The following is a 26,597-nucleotide window of genomic DNA, read 5'->3' on the forward strand; positions in this document are numbered from 1 at the left end:
AATCTTATGTATATCAGAGGTAAATTTCAAAATGAAACCTGTATAACTGAGATAAAATAGAATTCAGAAATGATAAAACACTAAAAGCTATTAAGAGATGATCATCCAGGTATATTCCATAGAACTCATTTCTTTTTTAATTTTCTACCACTCTCACAAAAATACAATTACTTGGAAAACATAAGAAGCCTAAGTTCATTGCCTCTCCTATCCCTGTTTCTTCTCTCTTTTTTCTGAAAACATGAAAGAATGAGAAACCTTAATTAGGTGACAACTGATGCTCTCTTCTCTTCTGCCCAACAGTAGTACTGATGACACACCTAACGGGGATGACCACGGTTCTTGTTCTTCTTATTCTTGTGCTTCATCCCCCTGTTCTTCTTCACCTTTCTCCCTCCACCACTCGAGGAGGAAGAAGAGGAGGACGACGATGAGGATGATGAGGAGGACGATGATGATGATGACGAACTTGAGCTCGATCGCCGCCGGTGCTTGTGCTTCTTGGCCTTCTTTGGTTTGTTCCCGGGGACCATCCCCTCCAATGCTCCTGTACCCTGAGGGTAATATCCACCAGCCTGCAGGGGGTACTGGGGACAAAGAGTGGGAATGTGGTACTAAGATGACATACAGTGAAGAATATATAATAATGAATTGTATTTAACAGGCATACAGTTAAACTCGCCTAAGTCGACATCGCATATGTCGAATAATCGCACAAGTCGATGATTTTAAAAAGTCCCGATTTTTCCCCATTGACTTACGTGTATTAATTCACTCCCAAGTCGAATTTTGTAAGTCGAATACTCGCCTAAGTCGATGAAATTCCAAGAACACTTTCACGGAAAAACCATTAAATTCACTGTGCCTAAGTCGAATACGATTTTATTGTGCAATAAATCACTGTCAAAATCATGAGACGCTAGTTTTTGTTTACATAAGACCTAGCCCGACCAGACAGGTGACAAAAAAATGATCTAAAGTATCAAAATTCAAAGCGATGATCGTATGATAATGCGATTGTTGAACTATCTTCGTGTTTGGAGGTCCGCTGGTACAGCGCTGGTACAGCCGCGCTACGTATACGTACAGCGACTGGGCTGTGTATAGTTGTGCGTACAGCGACTGGGCTGTGTATAGTCTGTGTATGTTTGCAGTCTGCGCTGTGCGGTGGATGAAGCTGCAGAGTTTTCAAAGCGGAAAGTAGGGGGGAAAGTTACGGGCACGGGTAAATCAGAAGTACACCTCATTACACCTCTACACGCATTTCAAGCCACGGTATGGTAAACTGGAATCAATCACTGCTCAAATATCGTTCATATTCACTTCTCCAAGGTTTAACAAAGGTATAAGTAATCGGACCTGTGCCAATACTAATGCACTGTCCATGCAAAGTTAGCCGGCGGCCCTGCCGGGCGACCCGTGCTGCGGCACACCTCTCCAGCTCTCGGCTCCAGAGTAGACAACATACATGTACATTTATACATAATGTACGTGTGGTGTAACTGTTGTTAAGTCGATTTTTTTCGACTTACGCACAAGTCGAAAATCGCCTAAGTCGATGTGTTTTGCTCAGTCCCGAGAAGATCGACTTATGCGAGTTTAACTGTAATTAACAACTGTACTTTTGTACAATAATTTAAAGGAAAATGAAACCCCAAAATACATGTTGAGTGAATGCAGTAACATCAGTAGAATACAGCCGTGAAAGTTTGAGTAAATCAGAAAATCTATTCAAAACTTACCAGTAGTTTTGGTGACAGATCATTGGGTTTAACCCTAAAAAGACTGGGGGGGGGGCCTAAAAGGCCCCCCCTCGACATTTCGCGCGATTACTCTGCAACACGCAATGCTCTTGCCGCGATGCTCTATGACTTTTTTCTTTCAAGTTTCCCGCACATTTTGAAACCAAATTTGTGACGCCCGGGGGTACGGTTCTCAAGTTACATAACTTTTTGTACATGCACGTGAGGCCGAAAATGGCTCAAAAATGTGATTTTGTGTACAAAGTCAATGCAAATTGATTTTTTTTCACATGGTTCATATAAATATGCTTATTTTTACTCTCAATGGCTGAAATTAATTTGTTTTAGGAGTATTATGCTTCAAAAAGTGTCTGCCACAAATTTTGTAGAAAAAAACAACAAAAACAAAAGGTCGAAAAAACAAAGAAATACATAAGAAATTCATAAAACAATAAAATAAATAAGAAATTGATTTTGATACCAAATTTTTTTTCAAGTACATTTGCTAAGAATGCCACAAAAAATAATTAGACCAAAAATGAGTACTTTTGGAGCTTTATTTACTGATTTAGGTCATAGAGTCTGATTTCTCGCACAAATTAGCATAATTAATCAAAATAAAATAAAAAAAGACTATTTTGGAAAAGTTGAATACACGATCTTGTAGATTACATTGCACACTACCATTGTGCAAATTTCCGCGGCGATCGCGCGATCCACGGCCGAGATCTTAAGGGGGGGCCCTTTAGGCCCCCCCCCCCCCCCAGTCTTTCGAGCTACCAAAATAGCCCAGTCTATTTAGGGTTAAGACTGAATAGAGATCATGACATCACAAATATATTATATGCAATACCATACAAAAAATATAAAAAGATACACTGTATGTCAACATACTTTCATTTTTTTTTTTTTTTTTTAGCATATCGAAAGAGCACAGGACTTTATCAGGAGAAAAAACAAAACAAAACAGTATTACCGTTGACAGAGTCAATAACTTTGGGACCTGAAATTTCACTTTGTTGTGACAAATTGTTGTTATAACTGTCACTCTGCGTTCGTTATAATGGGAGTGCACTGTGTAACTAATAAACAAAAACAGTAATAATTGTGTGACTGTACTAGAGTCCATATTATCGCCATAATTTTACATTTTTTCATACATGAACGGAGCCTTTCACAAACAAAAAATTGATTCATACCCAAAGAAGTGATCATTGGAACTTGTGGCAGTGAGAATTTAAGCACTGATATCAAAATGCCAATTTAAACCAGCCATGGTTTGTGGAGAAAATTAGTGCTAGGATGTAACCTGTACAACATCTTTACAGATATATTGCAGCATGGTTTTGGGGTGAAAACATATCATACTGACATACATTTAAAGTGATAGACACCAAAGCAATCTATCTTGAGGTAGGAGCAGGGGATAAGATGGGAAGTTGTACAGCTGGCGAGAGGGAGAAAGTAAACTCTAAACATTCACATATCAAACCAAATGGAAAAAAAGCTGTGGAACAAAGTGACATCCTAAACAAATAGGGCTTTGCCGTACTTTGATACAGAGGCAGTATTAAAATGTAAAATGTTCTAAACACTAATACACAAGGCAAAAAGCAAATCCCCCCCCCCCTCCAAAAGTAAACTAGAAGTATCACTAAAGCCAAGATTCCTATGAAAAAGAATGTTGTACCTGGGTTTGATATAAGGTTATGTATGTGTGTGTGTGTGTGTTTGTCTGTGTGTGTATACATGTGTGTAGTACCTTGTGAGTACCTGGTGAGTTTGACTGCTGAACAATTGTGGAAGTAGTTCACTCCATAAAATTTGAAGAAAATATGCAGTTACCATGGCAACATGTCAGGTACAGGCTTAACTTGCACAACTACACCTACGTATAGATCATTATAGGCCCTACATACTGAATTTGAAATATATTGTAAAGTGCTTAAACACTGTGAAAGTAGTTCACTTTACAGGGTTGGGGGAAATTGTGGTTACCATGGCAATGCTTTCTCCGACAAACACACACACACACAACAACAACAACAAAAAAAAACATGTCTTGCACATCTACACATCAATGTCATTATGTACACCAAAGTTCACATCACAAGATTTTCAAGAAAATAAACTGTTGTTATGGCAATGCCTTGTCGGGTACAGACACAAAGTGTGTCTTGCATATTCACCTGTCATTATACATACCAAATTTGCAATAAATTGCTTAAATACTGTGGAAGAAGTTCAATCCACACCAAATTTGCAATAAATTGCTTAAATACTGTTCAATCCACAAGGTCTTGGGGCAAATTGTGGCTACCATAGCAATGCTTTCTCCAACAACCCCCCCCCCAAATGTCTTGCACATGTCATCTATACCTCAATGTCATCATGTAACCGAAGTTTCACTAAAACTGCCTCAAAACTGTAGGAGTTCCTGATGCAAGATTTGCAACGGACAGCCTAACCGCCCGACCACCTGGCCGCCCGACAGCCCGACTGCCCGCCCGACCGCCCAACCGAACACAAGCTGATTTATATATACATGTACCCCCTATACACTTTGTGTATGCGGGGTATAACAAATAAATAAATAAAACATGCACATACGAAGAAAGAAAGAAAGAAAGGAGAGAAAACTAGGGCCTTAACCCGTTGAGGACCAGACCGGAGTATACTCGGGCAAGTATCTATGGGAAATGCATGTTGTAGTAAAATCAAACCGTCCTCAATGGGTTAACGTAAAAAATTTGATGGATAACGAGACTATACCTGCATGGGATAACCCTGGGGAGCCCCAGGGGCGGGATACGGCTGTCCTGGTGCCATCCCCTGGGGAGGGGGAGGTCCTGGGTTGTAGACCGGGGGAGGTGGAACCTGCACAGAATGTACACATATTGAAAACAAACAAACAAACAAACATTTAAAAAAAAAATCTAGCCCTTATATACAATATATTTAAACATACACTAGTTTTACTCGAAAGTAAAATTCCATGATGAATGAAGGATTTTCTCCACTCCCCTGGATTCCATGTAGGGAAGGTGGAATGTAAATCTCAGAATGAAATCAAAATGGAGAAATTATGGTAACATTCCTTAATAATCATTCTTACAGATAATGAAGATCAAAATAAGATTGTGTAGCGAAGTCTCACTGAATCATTCAGGCAGGAGAGACTAAAAAAAAATAAAAATAGAAATGTCACTATGGTGACTGGTATGCCTCCGCCATAATGCATGATTCTCCTAATAGGTCTATAGTACATGTGGACAATGTGTGATTACTTTTTCAAAAATTGGCAAAATACATTGTACATAAAAAAATGACATGATTGTCAGAAATGTGTTGAATATTCACCTTCCTTGACCTAGGTTTATTTGGATGAATAGGAGAGCATGTATTTGTGGATTTAAGGACTTTAACATGACTTTGACACTTTCATAAGTTTAATTTTCAAGGTATGGAGAAAAAGTGCAATTTCTGTATTGAATATTAACTTGTTACCATTTTCACCTGGTCTTTGACCCTAAAATTCATTGGAGAATCACTGTCAAGCAGAACATGCATAAAAAATAAGTACTAAGTTTCAAGATACAATGTAACTTGAGCCACTTCCGAGATATGGAGGAAGAAGTTCAGCACTTTCGCTTCATCTTTGACCTTTGACCTTTTTGGCAAAAGAAAACAAAACAAAACACTTCCCAGAGAATCTCTATTTGGTTATACATGCATACACCAAGTTAAAAAAAAAAAAAAATCCTGCTGGCAATGCATAAATATGAGGGAAATAGACATTTTTGAAGTGTTGCCCTTGACCTTTGACCCCTGACTTTTGACCCCATGAACCCCAAATTCCCTAGATAATCACTGCCAGTGCACTATGTTCCATGAAGATACCTTGAACAATTTCCAAGATACGGAGAAAAAAAAAATGAAATTTGAACATTTTTACTTGACCTTTTGACCTTTGACCGCATGACCCCAAACTTTCACCAGAGAATTTTAATTGAGTAATACATGTACACCAAGGCATTGCATAGATATGGGGGAAATAGTGAAATTTTAAGCATTTGACCTTAACCTTTTGACCTTTGACCTTGAGCATGTGCATCCAAAAGTTGATAGGCACAACTTCACCCCCTACATATAATACACATACATGCCAAGTTTCATTAGAATACCTCAAAAGGTTTTTTAGTTCAATACGCTGTCCACAAAATTCATTACGGACGGACGGACGGAAAGACAGATGGACAGACGGACGGATGGAAGGAAGGACAGACAACCCAAAAACATAATGCCTCTGTCACCACTTCCTGGCAGAGGCATGAAAAAAAAAAAAAAAAATCTCTTAAAACAATGCTGCTAAACCCGGCGAGGATGAGTCCCGAGTTACTCGGGCAGGGGTCTATTGGAAATGCGTGTTGTAGCAAAATCAGCCAGTCTCAATGGGTAAAAAAAAAGTATACATAATGTTTCAAGTTTCCATTAAATAGAATAAACAAGTAAATAATGACTTGATTTCCCTGCAGAGGCAACTCTTGTTACAATGAAGTCAAAGGGTGCGTTCGAGCGCTCTCCTAAAGCGAACTGTGCCGTACCGTACCCGCTCCTAAAGTGTACCGTACCGTACTGTACCGAGCCAAAAGTGGACCACTTCCCGATGTGCTCCAAAAGCGTACCAAAGCGTACCAAAAGTTCGTTGTAAAGCATGCGCGTATCATTCCCATACGTCACAATGCAAAAACATCATTCTCTTTGTTCTGGACAGCTGTAAGTAGTTCAAGCGCCAGGGGTGAATGACATTCTTGCTACAAACAAGCGTGACCTTTCTAAAAATTACTCGTGAGTACGCTTTCTCCACAGAGCGCTCGAACACTCCAAAATTGGCATGGTACGGTACGGTACGCTTTAGTTCAGTTCGCTTTGGGTCGCTTTAAAGCGCTCGAACGCACCCATAGACTCTGGATTGGCAGTTTCTTTCATTTTATGAAATTTGTCATAGCAAAACAAATGTTATCCATAAAGACTTATCTGTGACATACATGTACATATGATTTTGGGAAATGTATCTTTGGTTCACTGTTAAGAAAATTCTGTTACAAGGTTCCATGTAAGTTACACCAGGGGTGAAGTCTAAGTCAAGAAGCTGTGTACATTGTGAGGTCTCTGCATGTCTTAGAGTTGGGACAGGATTCCAGTGTCTGCTGAGTGTGACAGAAATGCAGTACCCTCAGTGTGAGTTTAAAACAGTCTTCAGAAAAAGCTTCACAACTACATGTACTGTAGTATGCTGAGGATACAGAACTGTGGAGTATACAGCTTCAATTGACATTGCAGAAGAAAAAGAAGCAAACAATATTTGTTTCATTTCAAGATAATATATCCAATGTTATTGTAAACACAACGTTATAAATTGAATATCTAACCCATTGAGAACGGGATAATTTGCTATCTCCCACAGACATCTGACCAAGCATACTTTGGACCAGTCTCCAAAGGGGTAGAATACAGAATCAGTACGTATGAGATACTCACACCACCACCTGCCAGAGGGGGTGGGTAAGCTGAGTAGGCTGCCGGTGGATAAGCCCCTGCGGCATTTGGCTGTGCTGGGGGATACTGGCCAGGGGCTGGTTGAGGAGGTGGGTACCCTCCCCCTGGATAACCATAGCCTCCATCTGGTGGGGGATAGCTCATTGTGTCTGTCTATGAGTCAATCCACAAAGAGAGTCAGCTGTTCCGAGGATAAACATTACAAAAAGAGCACCATGTGTTACATGTATGTAAGGCACATTTTTCACATAATCGATACTGGATATAAAGTACACTGCTCCAATGAAATATCGGTCATTACGTGGAAACTTTCCCAAATTTCATTCCACACTTAAGTCTATGTAAAACACTACTCTTTTAGTGAGATCGACTAAATAACCGCTATAACGAGATGAATTTTGTGACTTCCAAACAAAGAAAAACTTAATCAAACCTGTTATAGCCAGGTAAAGCAAAATCTCTTTGGGTAAAGCCTTACTTTGCCTGTGCGATGATGTTTAAAGATTGTAAAGCTCGGTGCGACGAAAACTTTGTCTTGAACACATAAAGCACTCCACCTAGCACTGCATGTTGTACGTGTGTGTGTGTGTGTGTGTGCACACAGTGGCGTACCGTGGGTCAAGACATTGGGGGGGGGGGGCACCTCATGGCAGCAACATCAGAATTGCATAACGTAACAATTAAATGCGAGCGAGCGGAGCGAGCGAGCTTGAAATTTTTTACATTTTACAGTCCCCAAACTGCCGTTTCATTAGCTATATATTTGCTTTGGAAATTAAGGGGGTTGCACCGGGCGCAACTGCTGGCAGTTGCTGGCAGTTGCTGGCAGTAACATCACAAGAATGGCATGTGAACGATTAAATGCGAGCGAGCGAGCGAGCTTGAAAATTTTGACATTAAACAGTCCCCAAACTGCCGTTTGTACCTATATATTTTCGCTTTGGAAATTCAGGGGGGGGGGCGCACCGGGTGCAACTGCTGGCAATTACTGGCAGTAATATCAGGAGAATGGCATATAACGGTTAAATGCGAGCGAGCGAAGCGAGCGAGCTTGAAAATTTTGACATTTTATGTTCCCAAAACTGCCGTTTTTAGGTATATTTTTTCGCTTTGGAAATTAAGGGGAGGGGGTGCATCGGGCGCAACTGCTCGCAATTACTGACAGCAACATCAGGAGAATTGCATAGCGATTAAATGCGAGCGAGCTTGAAAATTTTGACATTTTACAGTCCCCAAACTGCCGTTTGTAGTTATATTTTTTCGCTTTGGAAATTAAGGAGAGGGGGCGCACCGGGCGCAACTGCTGGCAATTACTGACAGCAACATCAGGAGAATTGCATAACGATTGAATGCGAGCGAGTGAAGCGAGCGAGCTTGAAAATTTTGACATTTTACAGTCCCCAAACTGCCGTTTGTAGCTATATTTTTTCGCTTTGGAAATTAAGGAGAGGGGGCGCACCGGGCGCAACTGCTGGCAATTACTGACAGCAACATCAGGAGAATTCCATAACGATTGAATGCGAGCGAGCGAAGCGAGCGAGCTTGAAAATTTTGACATTTTATAGTCCCAAAACTATCGTTTTTAGCTATATTTTTTCGCTTTGGAAATTAAGGGGAGGGGGCGCACCGGGCGCAACTGCTGGCAATTACTGACAGCAACATCACGACAATTGCATAGCAATTAAATGCGAGCGAGCAAAGCGAGCGAGCTTGAAAATTTTGACATTTTACAGTCCCAAAACTGCCGTTTTTAGCTATATTTTTTCGCTTTGGAAATTAAGGAGAGGGCCTGGGCGCACCGGGCACAACTGCTGGCAGTTACTGACAGCAATTGCCACATCAGGAGAATTGCATAACGATTAAATGCGAGCGAGCGAAGCGAGCGAGCTTGAAAATTTTGACATTATTTTTACAGTCCCAAAACTGCCGTTTGTAGCTATATTTTTTTTCGCTTTGGAAATTAAGGGGAGGGGGCGCACCGGGCGCAACTGCTGGCAATTACTTACAGCAACATCAGGAGAATTGCATAACGATTAAATGCGAGCGAGCGAGCTTGAAAATTTTGACATTTTATAGTCCCCAAACTGCCGTTTGCAGCTATATTTTTTCGCTTTGGAAATTAAGGGGAGGGGACGCACCGGGCGCAACTGCTGGCAATTACTGACAGCAGCATCAGGAGAATTGCATAACGATTAAATGCGAGCGAGCGAAGCGAGCGAGCTTGAAAATTTTGACATTTTACAGTCCAAAAACTGTCGTTTGTAGCTACATATATATTTTTTCGCTTTGGAGGGAGGGGGCACCCGGTGCGCCCCTTGGATCCGCCACTGGTAGTCAAGGGTGTCGGTTTATGTTCATGATTGGGGGAGGTATGACCAGCGAGGGGGCGTCGAAGTGACCAAGAGGGAGAAGGATGTCCAAAATCTGCACTTTATATAGAGCATCCCCTAATTTGTTTGTGTTTGTGAGTGTGTGTGTTTCATATAGATGGAAACGTTAGGAAATAGCCAAGGTCAAGTCTTATTATTGGCAATGCAAGGCATTTTAATATAGACTAGATGTAAAGCAACACTGCAAAATCAATGATCAAGCTTTGATAGCAAATGTGTACAATCTATCAAACATCACATTGCGCAACATTGCAGCGACTCTTTTTGCCATTCCGATGTTCAGTTCAGTTCAGTTCAGTTCATTTTTTCTTTCTGCATTTCAAAATCAATACAAATCAACAAATCAACAAAACACTTACATAGTCATTTACACAGCTAATATTCGTAACGTTTGGATCTTACATACATTTTTTTTTTCAAGAACGAATATCATATATGAAAGGAAGCAATAGGAGATGATAAAAATGAAATGCAGGGGACCATCATCATAAGCTAAGCTTGACGAGGAAGATGGCCCCAGGTAAAGAGATACATAAAGAAAATCTTACCACTCACTGAGTGGGGGTAATTGTGCAAAGGGCACAATTATTGTGCAAAGGGCACAATGTTCTGAGTACACTGCGCACATATCCTGCTTGTATTCAAAATGCCAACCAGGAATCATACTGAATCACAATCTTTTGTCGTCTCCGGGCTTTTTGAACAATGTTTCACTATAATACCTCTTTAATTATAATATTATGGTTAAAAGAAATCTTAGAAAAATATCTTTTTTCTTGATCATCCTTTCATGTCGACTTCAAAAGCAGTTTACTAACCCTTGAATTACTATTTTGGTAGGTTTTTTTTTTCTTTTTTTCTTCTTTTTTTTTTTTACCAGCGGATGGGGGGGGGGGGCACGTGCCCCCCCCCCCATGCCCCCCCCCCCGTAGTTACGCCACTGTGTGCACATATTGTAAGTATACCACATTTTGCTAATGCAGAGAATGTGCTAGGAGTACATTGTAATTGTACGACCCTATGCACACATGACATCACCATGACGTATAGCAGACTATGTGAGGCAATCTGATGCTGTAATTGGCTTTCTACCAGGGAATTCTCCATCTTCACACACACAGGCATAATGTACACAAATACAGAAAGTGTCACATACATGTTAAGACACAGCATTATGTAAGTCCCACATGTGCAAATTAATGTCTTAATGTTATGCCTTTTTTCATGCCTACGTGTAATGAGATATCGGCTATAACGAGGAAAAAGACTCCGTCCCGCCCATCTCATTATAATTATCGAGTTTCCCTGTATACACATGTAATGCATCTTTAATAAGAAAATAAGTTAATACAATTGTTAATAAAGGTATGCGTATCTACAGTACTGTAGATATTATGTGTAAGAGAATGAGAAATTGAATAGAAACATCAAGACAAATACTGCACTGCAATATTTTTTTTTTTTCTAGGAGCTTCAATTTTGAGAGAAATAAGCGCAAGACCATAATGTGATAAAAAAAATGAAACAACATACAACTGTACGTGCATAAAAGAGACATCTCCTTAATACTAACAAATTTCACATGTTTCAGGTGGAAATCTAAATTTTCTTTCATTTCTAAGATTTAATCTCTAGGTCATTGCAAGTTTACAGCTCTACCTACATTACATAGGCTGTGGGTCAAATCTGTTCAAACTTATGGGCTGCTAACATCCATTTTCTAAATATGTGACCTTGCACCAAGAAACCAACAAAAAGTCGCCAGACATGGATTTTTAGTTAAAAGGGAAGATCCAGAAAGAGCAGACTCTAAGCTTTAAAATGATGCATTTAACTCAATTCAAATGGACTCTCATAAACTATCTACAATGTATGATATTGGAAAGAAAGCACACACTCTGGAAAAGTGTGAACTGAGAAAAGAGACTTTGAAGTACATGGTCTATTCAAGAACCTAATCTTTCCTAAGCTGTGCTACCTGTGCAATGAATGGGACTAAAAAAAAAAAAGCACACAAAACACACACACACACAAAAAAAAAACCAGGATGTACAAATTCTAAACCACCGTTTCAACAACAATAAAGAGATTATCAGATTGAAGCTGATATTGAGCATGCTCTATCAACACATTCCGTCCATGATTAATGTCAACTTTCAAAGCAGTGTTAGCATTATTCTTTCAAAGTTTAGAGTTGAAGAGTGTGCAAAGGATTTTCAAGAAATTAAAAAGGGGCCTCTGAGACATACCTGATCACACTACCCTATCAAAAAAAAAAAAAAAAAAAAAAAAAAAAGTTGTAGAATAACTGTGCAGAAAACCTACTTTCCCATTCATTTTGTGATCCCCAACTCAAGAATGATGTAGAAGTATACAAGTGTAGCTCTTTCAGAAAATATGGAAAACTAAAAAGTTAGGCCTACTTGCTTGACCCATTTCACCTCGAGTCCTCACGTAAAATCAAGGGGTGCGACTTTTTGTTGGTTTTGTGATGCACGGTGACATATATGTATGCCCTACAGTTCCTACATATTTGAAATTACTTGGATTTTCTTGGCATCTACGTGCATGATAATTATCATTAAATCTAATAACCTCTTAATGGGGAGATGCATGGGTGGCATACACTCGAAAGTAACAGCTGACTGCACTCAGGGTTCTTCCACTCGCAGTTTTACTTTACACAGAGATCAGTGATTAAAGGGTGTGTACAGTTCTGGTCGAGGTGAGGATTTAGCTTGTTTTGCAAGATATTCAGGAACCACATGTCAAAGAGCATGCAATTCTAAGGGGTATCAAAAGTTTATTTGATGAAAATCGGTTTTGAAATGGCTGAGATATCCAAAAACAAGATGAAACAAAGAGATCCTAATAAAAGGCGTGGCCTGTCGCCTTTTATTATTATCACTTTTTTTGGATATCTCAGCCACTTGAAAAACCATTTTCATCAAATAAATGTCGAATCCTTCTTAAGATTACATGCTCGAGGTTTCTCATTATCTCACATTAGGAATATTCAAAACATGAATCCCCACCTCAACCAGTACTGTAGTGTACAGTCCCTTTAAGCTGTACAAAATTCATTAGCCAGGATTCTCTAGTATATGTGACCCTGCACCACAAAACAAACAAAAAGTCGCCAGACATGGATTTTTAGCTAAGGACAGATTTTGCAAGAGCAGACTCTTAGCTTTAAAATGATGTATAACTCAATTCAAATGGACTCTCCTAATCTATCTAAATATTGGAAAGAAAGCACACATTCTGGAAAAGTGTGAATCGAGAAAAGAGGCTCTGAAGTACAGAGTCTATCTGTCTATTTAAGCGCTTAATCTTTACCAAACCGTGCTAGCTGTGCGATGAATGGGACAAAAACAAGATGTAAACCACTGGAGGAACAACAATGAAGGGATTATCAGATTAAATTGAAACATGCTATATAAACACATTCTGTCCATGATCAATGCCAACTTTCAAAGCAGTAGCGTTATCCCTTCAAAAGTTATCAAACTTGAAAGTGAAGAGTGTACAAAAGGGTTATCAAGAAATAAAAAGGGGCTTCTAAGATGTACCTGATCTCACTACTCTAAAAAAGGGTTGTAGAAAAACTACTGAAAATGCACTTTCCCATTCATTTTATGACCCCAAACTTAAGAATAATGTAGAAGGGTAGCTCTTTAAGAAAATATGAAAAACTGAATATTGACTTGGTTGACCCGTTTCACCTTCTTTGAGTCCTCGCATGAAATCAAGGGGTGCGACTTTTTGTTCGTTTTGTGATGCACGGTCACATATCCGACTCAGGCCAGTCTTCACATTTATATAATATTGACTGGCCTCGAGGGAGATACCAGAAGATATTGCCCAAACTGAAAGAATATTTATCTGGTATCTCCCTCGAGGCCAGTCAATATCATAATTATTACCTATCCCCTGGTTAAATTAGGAAAATATGTGAATACGGCTATACACTATGATATAGATCAAGCGACATTTGACTACCTGTAGATCATCACCAACATGTCGAATAATTGACAAATTGTTCATCAATGTATATCATTCAACTCCAATTTCAAAGATACAAGTAGCTGTAACAGGCGAACTTCAAACATCTGAACGCTTTTACACTTTATTTTTGCTTCTGTTTCAATTTGGAGAGTTGTAATAACTGACGGTCACTGTGCAGTTATTGAGCACAAATGGACTAGTCATTGTTTGACGCGTAGTGCTGCTGGAAGTGGTCGACCTTGTATGAGTTGATTTATCGGCGTTCTTCTGCGGTGCGTGTAATCAACACGCAGCGACCTCCTTAAATGTTTTCTCTTCGTGGTCGACCGGAATGTTTACATGTAAAGCAGGGGGGTTAGATTCCACTCCTTCTCTTCCCACCTCCCTGTTTTACAGTGCACTCCCATTATAACGAACACGGTTATAACAAAATTCTGGTTATATAACGAAGTAAAAATTTGGGCTGCAATGTCATCCATTCTATGTATTGCTATTGTTTATTTACTCGGTTATAACAAAATTCCGATATAACGAAAGAAAACTGCCGGTCCCGAGGATTTCGTTATAACAGGAGTCCACTGTATATGTAAAAACCCGGATGCTCGTGATATGCTCTAATATCGCCCGCTGTACTCCCGACCCTGCAAAATACCAACTGTAATTGCCTCGCAAAACTACCTCGTATACAATGTAGGTAATAATTAATGATATCCACATGCTACCAGTTCTCTGGAAGGGGGGGGGGGGGGGGTAATGCTGAACTGAAATGTGATGTAGCATTTCACACTACTGCTGCTGGTTGTACACAGTGTAACATGATGCCTGTTGATGGTTTTACCCTCTACTAATTATTAGCCAATTGTGAGTGTCCATAATGTGAGGAAGATAGTACAAGTAGGATCATACACTGCCTTAACCACACCAGCGACCCCATTGTTATGTTACACGTGGTATGGTAGCTCTACTACGCATCATCAACCACCCTTTTTGAAACCGACCGTGTGGTTTTGGCGCAAAGAACGCTTAGTACCCACTGTACTGCGCGCAGTGCACATGAAAATGTATTGGCTTTGACCATTGATGAGAGTGTGTGGGAAAAAATGTGAAAATTCACTGTTCATTAATGGGTTTTAATCAAGGACAAAATTTTGAATGAATATTTTAACCAAATTGTTATGTAATGCAATGCATTTTATAAAAAGCTTCGCACAACACGGTGTTCAATACAACTCAGTTTTGTGCATCGTCAATGCAAAAACAGCGGTCGATCTAAGAAAGGAGCGGCACCACTGGGAGCTGATAAGAGGCCAGTCAAGTTCAAAGGCGATCAATATTTTTGCACTGAAACTACGAATTGAAAAGGGAACAGCATTTGATAGTGCTGGATTTTCTCAATCACGTAGGTCAAGTTTTTACGTGAATTTCAGTGTTAAATATTCTTATCAAGCAAATAAAAATTGGGTGGTCCATGAGTAGTAGGTCCAACCATACTGTGCCCCGCGCCGAGCCGGGATTTATACACTGTCGGTGTCACTGCCTGTGGATGGTTGGTTATGTTATCATGGTTATAGGTACAATGTACAGTATGTGGTGTAGAACTGTACATGCACCATAGGCATGTAGTTAAGGGTTGTTTTACAATCAGGGTACGCACTTCAGATTTGGACATTATCAGCGTCCAGCAAAAAAACAGTGTACATTAATACAAAATCTGGTATGGCATGTTATTAGGCCTAGTTACCTCAACCTTAAACAGCGAAAAAAATTTTGACATAGCTTACAAAATTTTCAAAATATGTCAAAATGAGCCAATTTGGGCAGTTTTTACAGTCTCATTTGATTTTTTCAAAATTTGAGAATGAACATCTATGAAACCAATGACCATAACACAGAAATAGAATATCAGAATGAGCAAATGAAATGTGGATATTAAAAACTGTGTGTGTCATGATATCTACGACACAGTTTAAAAATTTGGGTTTGAAGCATGATTGATATGCATATTCCGTCCAAAAATGTCCTCTCCGAAAACAGTTTAATAACTTTTTTGAAGACTTCAGAACTCAAACAATTACATACCCTCTGCAGAGTCTCACTCATACCCTATACATACAGGGTATTTGTGTAACCCACACTCATTTAATTTTCAGGCAGTGCACATTTGAATTTTGATGGTTTCAATTCCGTCCAAAAGCGTCCTCTCCGAAAAATGACATATTTGTTCAGTACTCCACAGGAATATGTACGTTTTAAATCCTAGTTGTGTTATTATCAGTGCTAATAGTTGTCTATCATTTACATGTATCAAGACTTATTCATATGCTTTTCTTCATTTATTTAACTCATGTCAAACAAAAAATGTCCTCTCCGAATGGTAGTTACACATGAATTCCTGAAAATGAGAATTGAATGTAACAAACTTACAAAATATTGCTAAAAAGTGAGTTATGATTTATTGAAAACATTTTACAATTATATTGCCCCCATGTTTCATAATATGAATGCTTTTGAATGAAAATGCCCCTTTGACTTATAATGTCATTTTAAACTCCCATTGATGAAACTGCAAATAAAAAAAGAAGAAGTGAGGAACATTCAGCATTCTTTGTTTTCTATTAGTATATATATCATATTTAATGATGTTCATCACACACTGAACATAACCAGAGTCCTTCGGTTTGCTGTACAGACATTTATGTTCACAGAATCAATCATTTCGGAGAGGACAATTGCTTTGACACATTCACCATATGAATGGAATATAAACAAGAAAAATGAATGAAAACACACAGTCACCAAGATTTATGCACAAGCACACAGAAAACACATTACTAATACTATGGTTATGGTTTAATTACCCTATCGCCCCAACAAAACAGATGAATCATAAATAAACTCCACGTGTGTAAATGCATAATACTCTGCATTGCAGCACAATGTAGTGTGCTCCCAAAAACGAAAATGTACTGGGTATGATCCATGCGATATAAAATCTGAAAGAAAAGCTCCTGTAATAGGTTACATTATTTCACATTGCAAACAACTTGAATTGAGAATTCTGCCCTCATAGTGCATTAGGAGCCCTTCTGCCTTAACAACCATATAAATATTAGAAGCAAAATGTTATTCTGTGGAAACTGGTCCAAAACATTTTGGATTTTGGGCCTATTTGATTATTCTTATTTGTAATACATGTTGATTTAATTCAAAGACTTACTACATGTGTAATTAGACATAATAAAGAATGCTTTTATCACACACGCACACACAAAGAATGCCTAGATAATGAAACAAAAATGCCTTCCCCTTTTACTTGTTCATGCAGGCATCTCAAATAATTGATATATCAAGAGTATTACAAGTTGCTTGTTCATGTAAAAAACTGTTTGGATTTCAAAAAGTATAAGAGAAGTCAGCTTGGAACACACCATACAATGTTAATTTACACTATGTGAACATGTTTTACCACGATAGGGTTTAATTTGTAATGTGATGCAATATGATAATCAAGAAAGTCATAAGCATCACTTTTTACTGACACTTTGTAAACTGCAGATAACAATGAAGAGCCACACCTGCACCCATTCTCTATGTATACATCTATCTTGAGCGCAATTTTTGTGAATGTCAATAATATGTCCTCTTTGAGAAGAGGTATACTCTCCAAAGTGACATTTTAAATGCTTTTAGTAAACATTATGCCACAGTGCATTTAAGATTTGCATACAAAAACACCTCTGGTGCTACACAACATTATTATACTTTACCTGAGATACAAACTTTTTAAAACTTTCGCCTCTTTGAGGATTTACAGGACTTGTAATTTATGTAGCCCAATCTAAGTATTCTTCAGGGATTCTCAGTATCATCAAATTCTTTGATTTTTATTGAAATTCATAGAAAAAAAAATATTGAAAATATGTCCTTGTTGTTGAATAAATAATGCTACTTTTCATAAATTGAAAAGGGGAAAGAGTATCATGTTTTCATACAGTATCTTTATGTGTCAAAAAAGTCCTCTCCGAATGATGTACACGTATACACAATGTACATTGGTCTTCTAATATCTCATTTACCACTTATCAAAGGACATTCAAAGATTACATGTAAAACAACTCTTTAAAAGTGTTGTGAAGTCCAATAAATCTGGCACAACTGCATGTCTAAATTATGGGTTGCGCTTCTCTTTTCTTTTTTTTTCTTTGTCACAACCTTTATGGGGGTGTTGGTATGGCTTGTTTATCACATGATGTGGAATTGCTCTACATTTCGATAAAATGTATCAAAGGAAATGTTCTTTTTGAACTTGACAATCATAATTTTCATCAATCATTTAAAGGGCTAAACACTTTAAAAGTATTTGTTATGTTGTTATCTATATGTCAAAAAAATATGTCCTCTCCGAAAAAGAAATGTCCTCTCCGAATGATTTTTTTGACACTACTTATCTCGGCAACCATTAACCACAGGGCATTCAAACTTTGCCTGTAAAAGCACCCTTGATATGCCTATCGGGGATATACAACAAATCTGGTATAACTGATTTGTGGAGTTTAGGATCATTAATTCTTCAATGTCATGGTGACTGCCTTGGGGATTTTTCCATGAAAATCATGAATTTTCAAGAACAAAAGTGTTTAAAACTTAAAAACATGACTTGCTTTCATATTCACCATCCTTCAATTATCAAAAAATGTGTTAATTTTTCACCTGAAGTTGCAATTTCTAGTCAGGGTGTGGTAAGATGGTATCAGAGGTCTGAGGGCTAGATTTTTATCACCACTGGCATGTTTCATGCAATAAAAAGAAAAGTTGAAGACTTTAAGCTCCAATTTTTTAGATTATTTAAATTTAACTATCCTACAATGCAACGACAAAAAATCAGGGAATACGAAAAAACTTTTTTTTTCACCCCCGTGAGACAGAAGTGCGTACCCTGATTGTAAAACAACCCTTAACTACACGCAGCCGCTGTCGCTTCGCGACAGCGGCTGCACCTCTATTCCTTCGCAGACGTTGTCATTTTTCAGTGTGGTTGTGCGACTCCTTCATTAATATCTTTATTAATCGTGGAAAACTAAAATACAAGGAATTATCGTAATCTATGATAATCATTCAATAATCGGTATGCGATTTTTTGTTTAATTACCGGTACGTCAAAAACTCACCGAAATCTGTGGCTGAAATCAGGTCTGTAAACATCCTTATTGCTTCACTCCTAATCAGTGGCGTAACTACGGGGGGGCATGGGGGGGCACGTGCCCCCCCCCCCCCCAATCCGCTGGTAAAAAAAAAAAAAAAAAAAAAAGAAGGAAAAAAGAAAAAAAAAAAACCTACCAAAATGGTAATTCAAGGGTTAAGTAAACTGCTTTTGAAATCGACATGAAAGGATGATAAAGAAAAAAAATATTTTTCTAAGATTTCTTTTAACCATATAATTAAAGAGGTATTATAGTGAAACATTGTTCAAAAAGCCCGGAGACGACAAAAGATTGTGATTCAGTGTGATTCCTGGTTGGCATTTTGAATACAAGCATGGATGTGCGCAGTGTACTCAGAACATCGGAATGGTAAAAAGAGTCGCTGCAATGTTGCGCAATGATGTTTGATAGGTTGTTCACATTAAGCTTGATCATTGATTTTGCAGTGTTGCTTTACATACTAGTCTATATCAAAATGCCTTGCATTGCCAATAATAAGACTTGACCTTGGCTATTTCCTAACTTTTCCATCTATATGAAACACACACACTCACAAACACCAGATGCTCTATATAAAGTGCAGATTTTGGACATCCTTCTCCCGCTTGGTCACTTCGACGCTCCCTCGCTGGTCATACCTCCCCCAATCATAAACATAAACCGACACCCTTGACTACCAGTGGCGGATCCAGGGGGCGCACCGGGCGCCCCCTCCCTCCAAAGCGAAAAAAATATATATGTAGCTACAATTTGGACTGTAAAATGTCAAAATTTTCAAGCTCGCTCGCTTCGCTCGCTCACATTTAATCGTTATGCAATTCTTCTGATGCTGCTGTCAGTAATTGCCAGCAGTTGCGCCCGGTACATCCCCTCCCCTTAATTTCCAAAGCGAAAAAATATAGCTACAAACGGCAGTTTGGGGACTGTAAAATGTCGAAATTTTCAAGCTCGCTCGCTCGCATTTAATCGTTATGCAATTCTCCTGATGTTGCTGTAAGTAATTGCCAGCAGTTGCGCCCGGTGCGCCCCCTCCCCTTAATTTCCAAAGCGAAAAAAATATACATTGTAGCTACAAACGGCAGTTTTGGGACTGTAAAATGTCAAAATTTTGAAGCTCGCTCGCTTCGCTCGCTCGAATTTAATCGTTATGCAACTCTCCTGATGTTGCTGTCAGTAATTGCCAGCAGTTGTACCCGGTGCGCCCAGGCCCTCTCCTTAATTTCCAAAGCGAAAAAATATAGCTATAAACGGCAGTTTTGGGACTGTAAAATGTCAAAATTTTCAAGCTCACTCGCTTCGCTCGCTCGCATTTAATCGTTATGCAGTTCTCCTGATGTTGTTGTCAGTAATTGCCAGCAGTTGCGCCCGGTGCGCCCCCTCTCCTTAATTTCCAAATCGAAAAAATATAGCTACAAACGGCAGTTTTGGGACTGTAAAATGTCAAAATTTTCAAGCTCGCTCGCTTCGCTCGCTCGCATTTAATCGCTATGCAATTCTCCTGATGTTGCTGTCAGTAATTGCCAGCAGTTGCGCCCGATTCACCCCCTCCCCGTAATTTCCAAAGCGAAAAAATATACCTAAAAACGGCAGTTTTGGGAACATAAAATTTCAAAATTTTCAAGCTCGCTCGCTTCGCTCGCTCGCATTTAACCCTTATATGCCATTCTCCTGATATTACTGCCAGTAATTGCCAGCAATTGCACCCGGTGCGCCCCCCCCCCCCCCCTGAATTTCCAAAGCGGAAAAATATAGCTACAAACGGCAGTTTGGGAACTGTAAAATGTCTAAATTTTCAAGCTCGCTCGCTTCGCTCGCTCGCATTTAATCGTTATGCCATTCTCATGATGTTACTGCCAGTAACTGCCAGCAGTTGCGCCCGGTGCAACCCCCTTAATTTCCAAAGCAAATATATATATGTATATGGGTCATTCCATGGGGTTGGGTCTTCTCTAGATTTTCATGTTGTGTAGGGAATAAAAGTCATATTCTGACAAATTTATCAACTAATTGTCTGTGGTTTGCAGTTATTCTTGAAGAGAAATGTGTGAAGAATTATTTGATGAAAAAAAAACAAGCCTGTGTACAAATGTATTTTGTCTATGACTGTTTCACTAATGATGTCCCATGGTTTTTTGTGGATTATGTTGTGACATAAATATATGCCATTTTCATGGCAATGTAAAACAGGAATATACAACCTTTCAGCATTATGCCTATCATAATTAAGAGAGGCAAGGTGACTTCTACAAAGACTATAAGGCACATAAACATTTGTAACAAAATAAGAACACCAGAGCATCTTCAAGCAACCTCATACCTATGTTACAAACGATGTCCATGGCAATTTTTGTTGTAACATAGGTATAGCATGGTTTTACATACACTTCCAATCATAATATGATCAGAAACTTTATTTCTATAATGAGATTTATATTTCAGAAGTATTCTTATCCAAAAATTAGCATCAAAATCCTCCAAATAAACGAGAAAATACAGAACATATCACTGTACTTCAGTGCGATGTCCGGCCTCTTCGTGTAACGTAGGTAAGGAAAGACGCGTCTCGTGATAAAAAGAAGAGCTACTAACTTCAGCAATCGTATTCATGTCACTGGCAGTCCTCCCCCAATGGCAGAAAAACTACTCACAGCCAATATACACCTACCTGGACAGCGCAAGATCTGTTTTTCTGCCGTTGTCCATGTAACGTAGGTACAGGAGTTTTAATGTTTCTGAAGTCAATTGGTAAGCTTTTACGCTCTTTTACGAAAATAATAACATTTGTCATATTCTGTAACTCTATTAGAGGAAAAAAACGACATCTAAACCTCTGAACTGGCCAAAAATACTGTGGACGATGATACTTTAGTCCCACATACTGAGATATTTGTTACAGGTTCATGTTCATAATTTTGATCGCCAAATTTTCCGTCCATGCCGGTCTCTGCAAAAGGAGCATATAATTCCTCTCTTAGAAAACCATACAAAAGTATATCAGTGTATCTTCACTGCAATATAAATTTGTTTTACCTCCCGATTATTGTGAATTTTTGGACCCTTTTGTCATAAGGTATCTACCAAGGTAGACGTGCTAAAGTTAGTATTCATCACTATATACTAGTTGGAAAACGTAGATGTCCAGACTGCATCTGAACTAGAGAAATAGAGTTTGCCTTATTTTGCTGGTGATATTGAGAGAACTAGGAGCTGTGATATTCTTTCTCTTTAACAGATTTACTTCGAAAATGTCAATGTTTTCCTTCCAAGATTTCACTGACCTGTTAGATGCTCTGATGAAGTTGTTAACATTTCACAAGGATTCACCATTTCTATTCCATGCTCACCCACTGTGAAGTCTCAAAGCTAAAATGCCAGTGTCCTATTCAGTTTGGGTGGGTAGTGGGTAGGAAAGGCTTCAATGACATTATGAACCCCAATCAAAATTAGACTATTATTGCTCTACACTATCATTCAAAAAGAGGGTGACAATTTTGATGGGGGATGAATATAAAATAGGGCCTAGTATTATTTTGGGAGTCTATTAAGGACCATAACCGTAACCGTAACCCTGACCCTAGCCTAACCTTAGCTAGGACACTGGGGCAGCGACCTGCCCTTCCTAGCTTACATCAAAACAAGTTTTTAGCATAGAGTATGAAAATTATATTTTCCTATGTTTTACATGCTATATTATTATTATTATTAATATTTACATCATTTTAAGCATAACCCATTTTTTTTTCCAATTTTGGTGGGAGGTACACATGGAACTCTAGCTAATGGGTATGCCAAGAGGTAGAAATGTAAGCAAAATTGTTGAAATTATTTAATTCCATTCATAAACACACACATACATCAAAAGGAATATATAGTCGGCCCCGACAAAAATTTTCTTTTAATTTTTTTTATTCTATTTCTCTTTACACCTTATGTTCAGTTTGTCGATGAATCTGCCATGGCTCCTCCTCTGCCACCGCTACGTCTTAAACTACATGAAAGAGTGACAAGGACACATCCACAGCACTCCACAAACAGAGAGGAAGCCAACAAAGCAACACCCAAGAAGAGTGAACGTAACAAACTAGACAAGAAGAAAACTGCACAGAGGGAAAATGGACAGAAGAAAAACAAAAATCGAGGGCTAAATGGACATTGGACAAAAGAGCAGAAATTAATTTCAAACAAAGAACATGGAGAAGACAAGAAGACTTGTCTGATTTCTCTTTATTAGTTTTCTTAGTTAGTTGACAACTAGTTGATGATGTTAGTGTATATAAGGTCAAATTGTGTAAAGCTTCACTTTCTTCTTCTTCTTCTGATTAAAGGGACTGTACAGTACTGGTTGAGGTGAGGATTCATGTTTTGAACATTCCTAAGTGAGATAATGAAAAGCCTCTTATGAAATATGAAAGAGCATGTGATTTTAAGAAGGATTCAATGTTTATTTGATGAAAATTGGTTTTCAAATGGCTGAGATATCCAAAAAAGTGCTAATAATAAAAGGCGACATGCCCCAACTTTATTAGTATCTCTTTGTTTCACCTTGTTTTTGGATATCTCAGCCATTTCAGAACCGATTTTCATCGAATAAACTTTTGATACCCCTTAGAACTGCATGCTCTTTCACATCTCATAGAGTGGTTTCTGAATATCTCACAAAACATTAAAAGCTAAATCTTCACCTCGACCAGAACTGTACACACCCTTTAAGTCTGCCTTCTTTCATACCAGAGTTACAAAGAATTGAAGTCTGTGTAACATAGGTATTGTTCCACAGGTGTGCAGTAGATATAATTCCAAAGAACTGTTACAATAGTGTTATTTGTGGGAACATACATAAAGTCTATATGTGTAGGTTTTAACATCTCACACCACAATAAAGGAAATCAGTTGATATGTCGTAGTGTACCTATGTTACAAAGACATACTGTCCGTGTAACATAGGTAGTACACTGTGGGCGAGGTTGTTGACTGAAAACCCCTGATTATAACAATAAAATCATGTTTTCACTTGAATACCCATACAAATCACTTGCTTCAATTGTGGTGCTTTTAAGAATATTGTCATTGTGTCACTCTTGATGAAAAAGTTAAACCTTTGATTGAAATTGTTAATGGTTTGTAGAAAAATACATGTTAATAAAAGTGGCTTGCAGTTGACATCAGAACATACAATCTTACTAATAATGATCTCATGCGCCTGTTAAATAACATGTTGATGTGTTATGGATGAAAAAAACGTGGATGTGTTCATTGTTATCATTTCAGAACACAAAATTATGAAGGATGTCAACAAATGAAGTCCGTGTAACATAGGTATTTTGCCATACCTGTTTACCCATGCTGACTGAAAGTGTGCGAAGTAATAAACAGATTTCTAGTGGAATAAGTTGAAGAATGGGAGTAACAAATCAGGGGGAAAAAGGAAATTTCAATTTACCCAACTTGAATTTTCAACTTGTATGTCACAATTTCAGTCCCAACCCCATGGAATTACCCATATATATACATACATATATTATTATATATAGCTACAAACGGCAGTTTGGGGACTGTAAAATGTCAAAATTTTCAAGCTCGCTCGCATTTAATTATTACGTTATGCAATTCTGATGTTGCTGCCATGAGGTGCCCCCCAAATGTCTTGACCCACGGTACGCCACTGCTCCTCATCTGCGTGTTATTTGAATGGCATTCACTCTCGTATACTACAACGTACAGGTAGTCGGAGAGGTACCTCTCCGACTACCTACGTTAATTACGTTAATTCCACGAGAGGTACTTAAACAAAAAATCGCATACCGATTATTGAATGTTGGAGAGGCACATCTCGTGGAATTAACGTAATTAACGTAGGTAGTCGGAGAGGTACCTCTCCGACTACCTACGTTGTAGTATACGAGAGTGAATGCCATTCAAATAACACGCAGATGAGGAGTGAAGCAATAAGGACATTTACAGACCTGATTTCAGCCACAGATTTTGGTAAGTTTTTGACGTAATTAAACAAAAAATCGCATACCGATTATTGAATGATTATCATAGATTACGATAATTCCTTGTATTTTAGTTTTCCACGATTAATAAAGATATTCATGAAGGAGTCGCACAACCACACTGAAAAATGACAACGTCTGCGAAGGAATAGAGGTGCAGCCGCTGTCGCTTCGCGACAGCGGCTGCGTGTAGTTCAGTTCGGGAAACCCACTCACAAGGGGGGCCCCTCCGTATAAGTAACCCGTCCCCCTTATAAGTAACCCCGTCCCCCTTATAAGTAACCCCCGGGGCACACCTTATAAGGAGTCTCCACGCTTTTTTGCAATGCAACGCGAAAATGAAAGGACTGCGGCAATTCGCTTGATTATGTCCATAAAGCTTCACAAGTTTCCTAGTTACTCACAAAATTTGAGCAAAATCGGTTCGAGGCATCATATCTAAAATCATGGATTTGAATGCGATGTCAAATGACCCATGCGAATGCTGAAATGCGAGCGATTACTGGCGTGAGTGTCGCCAGGCGCGGCGGCGCGGCAATGCTTGAGTGCAGACAGCCACCTGAATGAACGAAAGTCTCCGTACTCGGTCGCCACGTCTGCACTCCAGCATTGCCGCGCCGCCGCGCCTGGCGACACTCACGCCAGTAATCGCTCGCATTTCAGCATTCGCATGGGTCGTTTGACATCGCATTCAAATCCATGATTTTAGATATGATGCCTTGAACCGATTTTGCTCAAATTTCGTGAGTAACTAGTAAACTTGTGAAGCTTTATGGACATAATCAAGCGAATTGCCGCAGTCCTTTCATTTCCGCGTTGCATTGCAAAAAAGCGTGGAGACTCCTTATAAGGGGTGCCCCGGGGGTTACTTATAAGGGGGACGGGGTTACTTATAAGGGGGACGGGTTACTTATAAGGAGGGGACCCTCCTTGTGAGTGGGTTTCCCGAACTGAGTTAGCAATAGCATATTCTATAGTCAGAAGCTACCACATCTAAATTTACTGGGGTGTCAGCTGTAATACAGAATTAGAATGCAGAAGGTGATTTTGCGTGTATGCCTATACACAGTAAACTGTCGATACTGAAGGGGCCAGGCCATGGCCATGGGGCTCGGGTAAAGCCTATAGGCCTAACGTTACATGTAGCTATCGATGTAACGTTACAATGTGCAGAAACAGAATAAACACTTACTGACGTAGATCCCTACGCGTGGGACCGTTGTATTGATCAACTACAAGCAAAACACATCAAACATGTCACCACAAAAGCACAGCTGCAGCACTAGCAAGGTAACAAAGGCCCTTAAGAATGTACAATAGAGTTGATTTTCTAAAAAATAAAAGATTGCTGTATGAAAACATAATCATTCATATGACATTACGGTATCTCACCTCCGAGCTCCGGGCCTCCACTGTTCTTCACCAACTTTCTGGATGTAGGCGCCCTTACTACACTGATTCATATCAGTCCTCGAAAGGTGGGTCACGGGATCACGCGCGCCGCCGGTACTGCGTATCATCAGCAGCTGCGCAGCATACATGCATGCTGGGGAAGTCCTCCCTCGTTTGAAGGTGCCGGTCGGATGGGATAATGGGGGTTCAATTCAATTCAATTCAATTCAATTCATTTCAATTCAATTCAATTCAATTCAATTCAATTCAATTCAATTCAATTTTATTCAAAAACCAAACATAAATAAC

At 39.0% G+C, this 26,597-nt stretch overlaps 1 protein-coding gene across 1 annotated transcript; it reads right to left on the reverse strand.

Moving 5' to 3' along the window:
- On the reverse strand, window positions 1–26,335 carry LOC140245929 (uncharacterized). The gene is made up of 4 exons (XM_072325397.1): window positions 26,289–26,335; window positions 7,284–7,482; window positions 4,515–4,619; window positions 1–587 (listed from the first exon to the last, which is right to left on the reverse strand). The coding sequence occupies exons 2-4, from the start codon at window positions 7,443–7,445 to the stop codon at window positions 321–323; spliced, it is 534 nt and encodes a 177-aa protein (XP_072181498.1). The 5' UTR covers window positions 7,446–7,482; window positions 26,289–26,335; the 3' UTR covers window positions 1–320.
- Window positions 26,336–26,597: the final 262 nt, after the last annotated feature.

Source organism: Diadema setosum, unplaced genomic scaffold, assembly GCF_964275005.1.
Source record: "Diadema setosum unplaced genomic scaffold, eeDiaSeto1 scaffold_66, whole genome shotgun sequence".
In the NCBI taxonomy this organism is placed as follows: domain Eukaryota; kingdom Metazoa; phylum Echinodermata; class Echinoidea; order Diadematoida; family Diadematidae; genus Diadema; species Diadema setosum.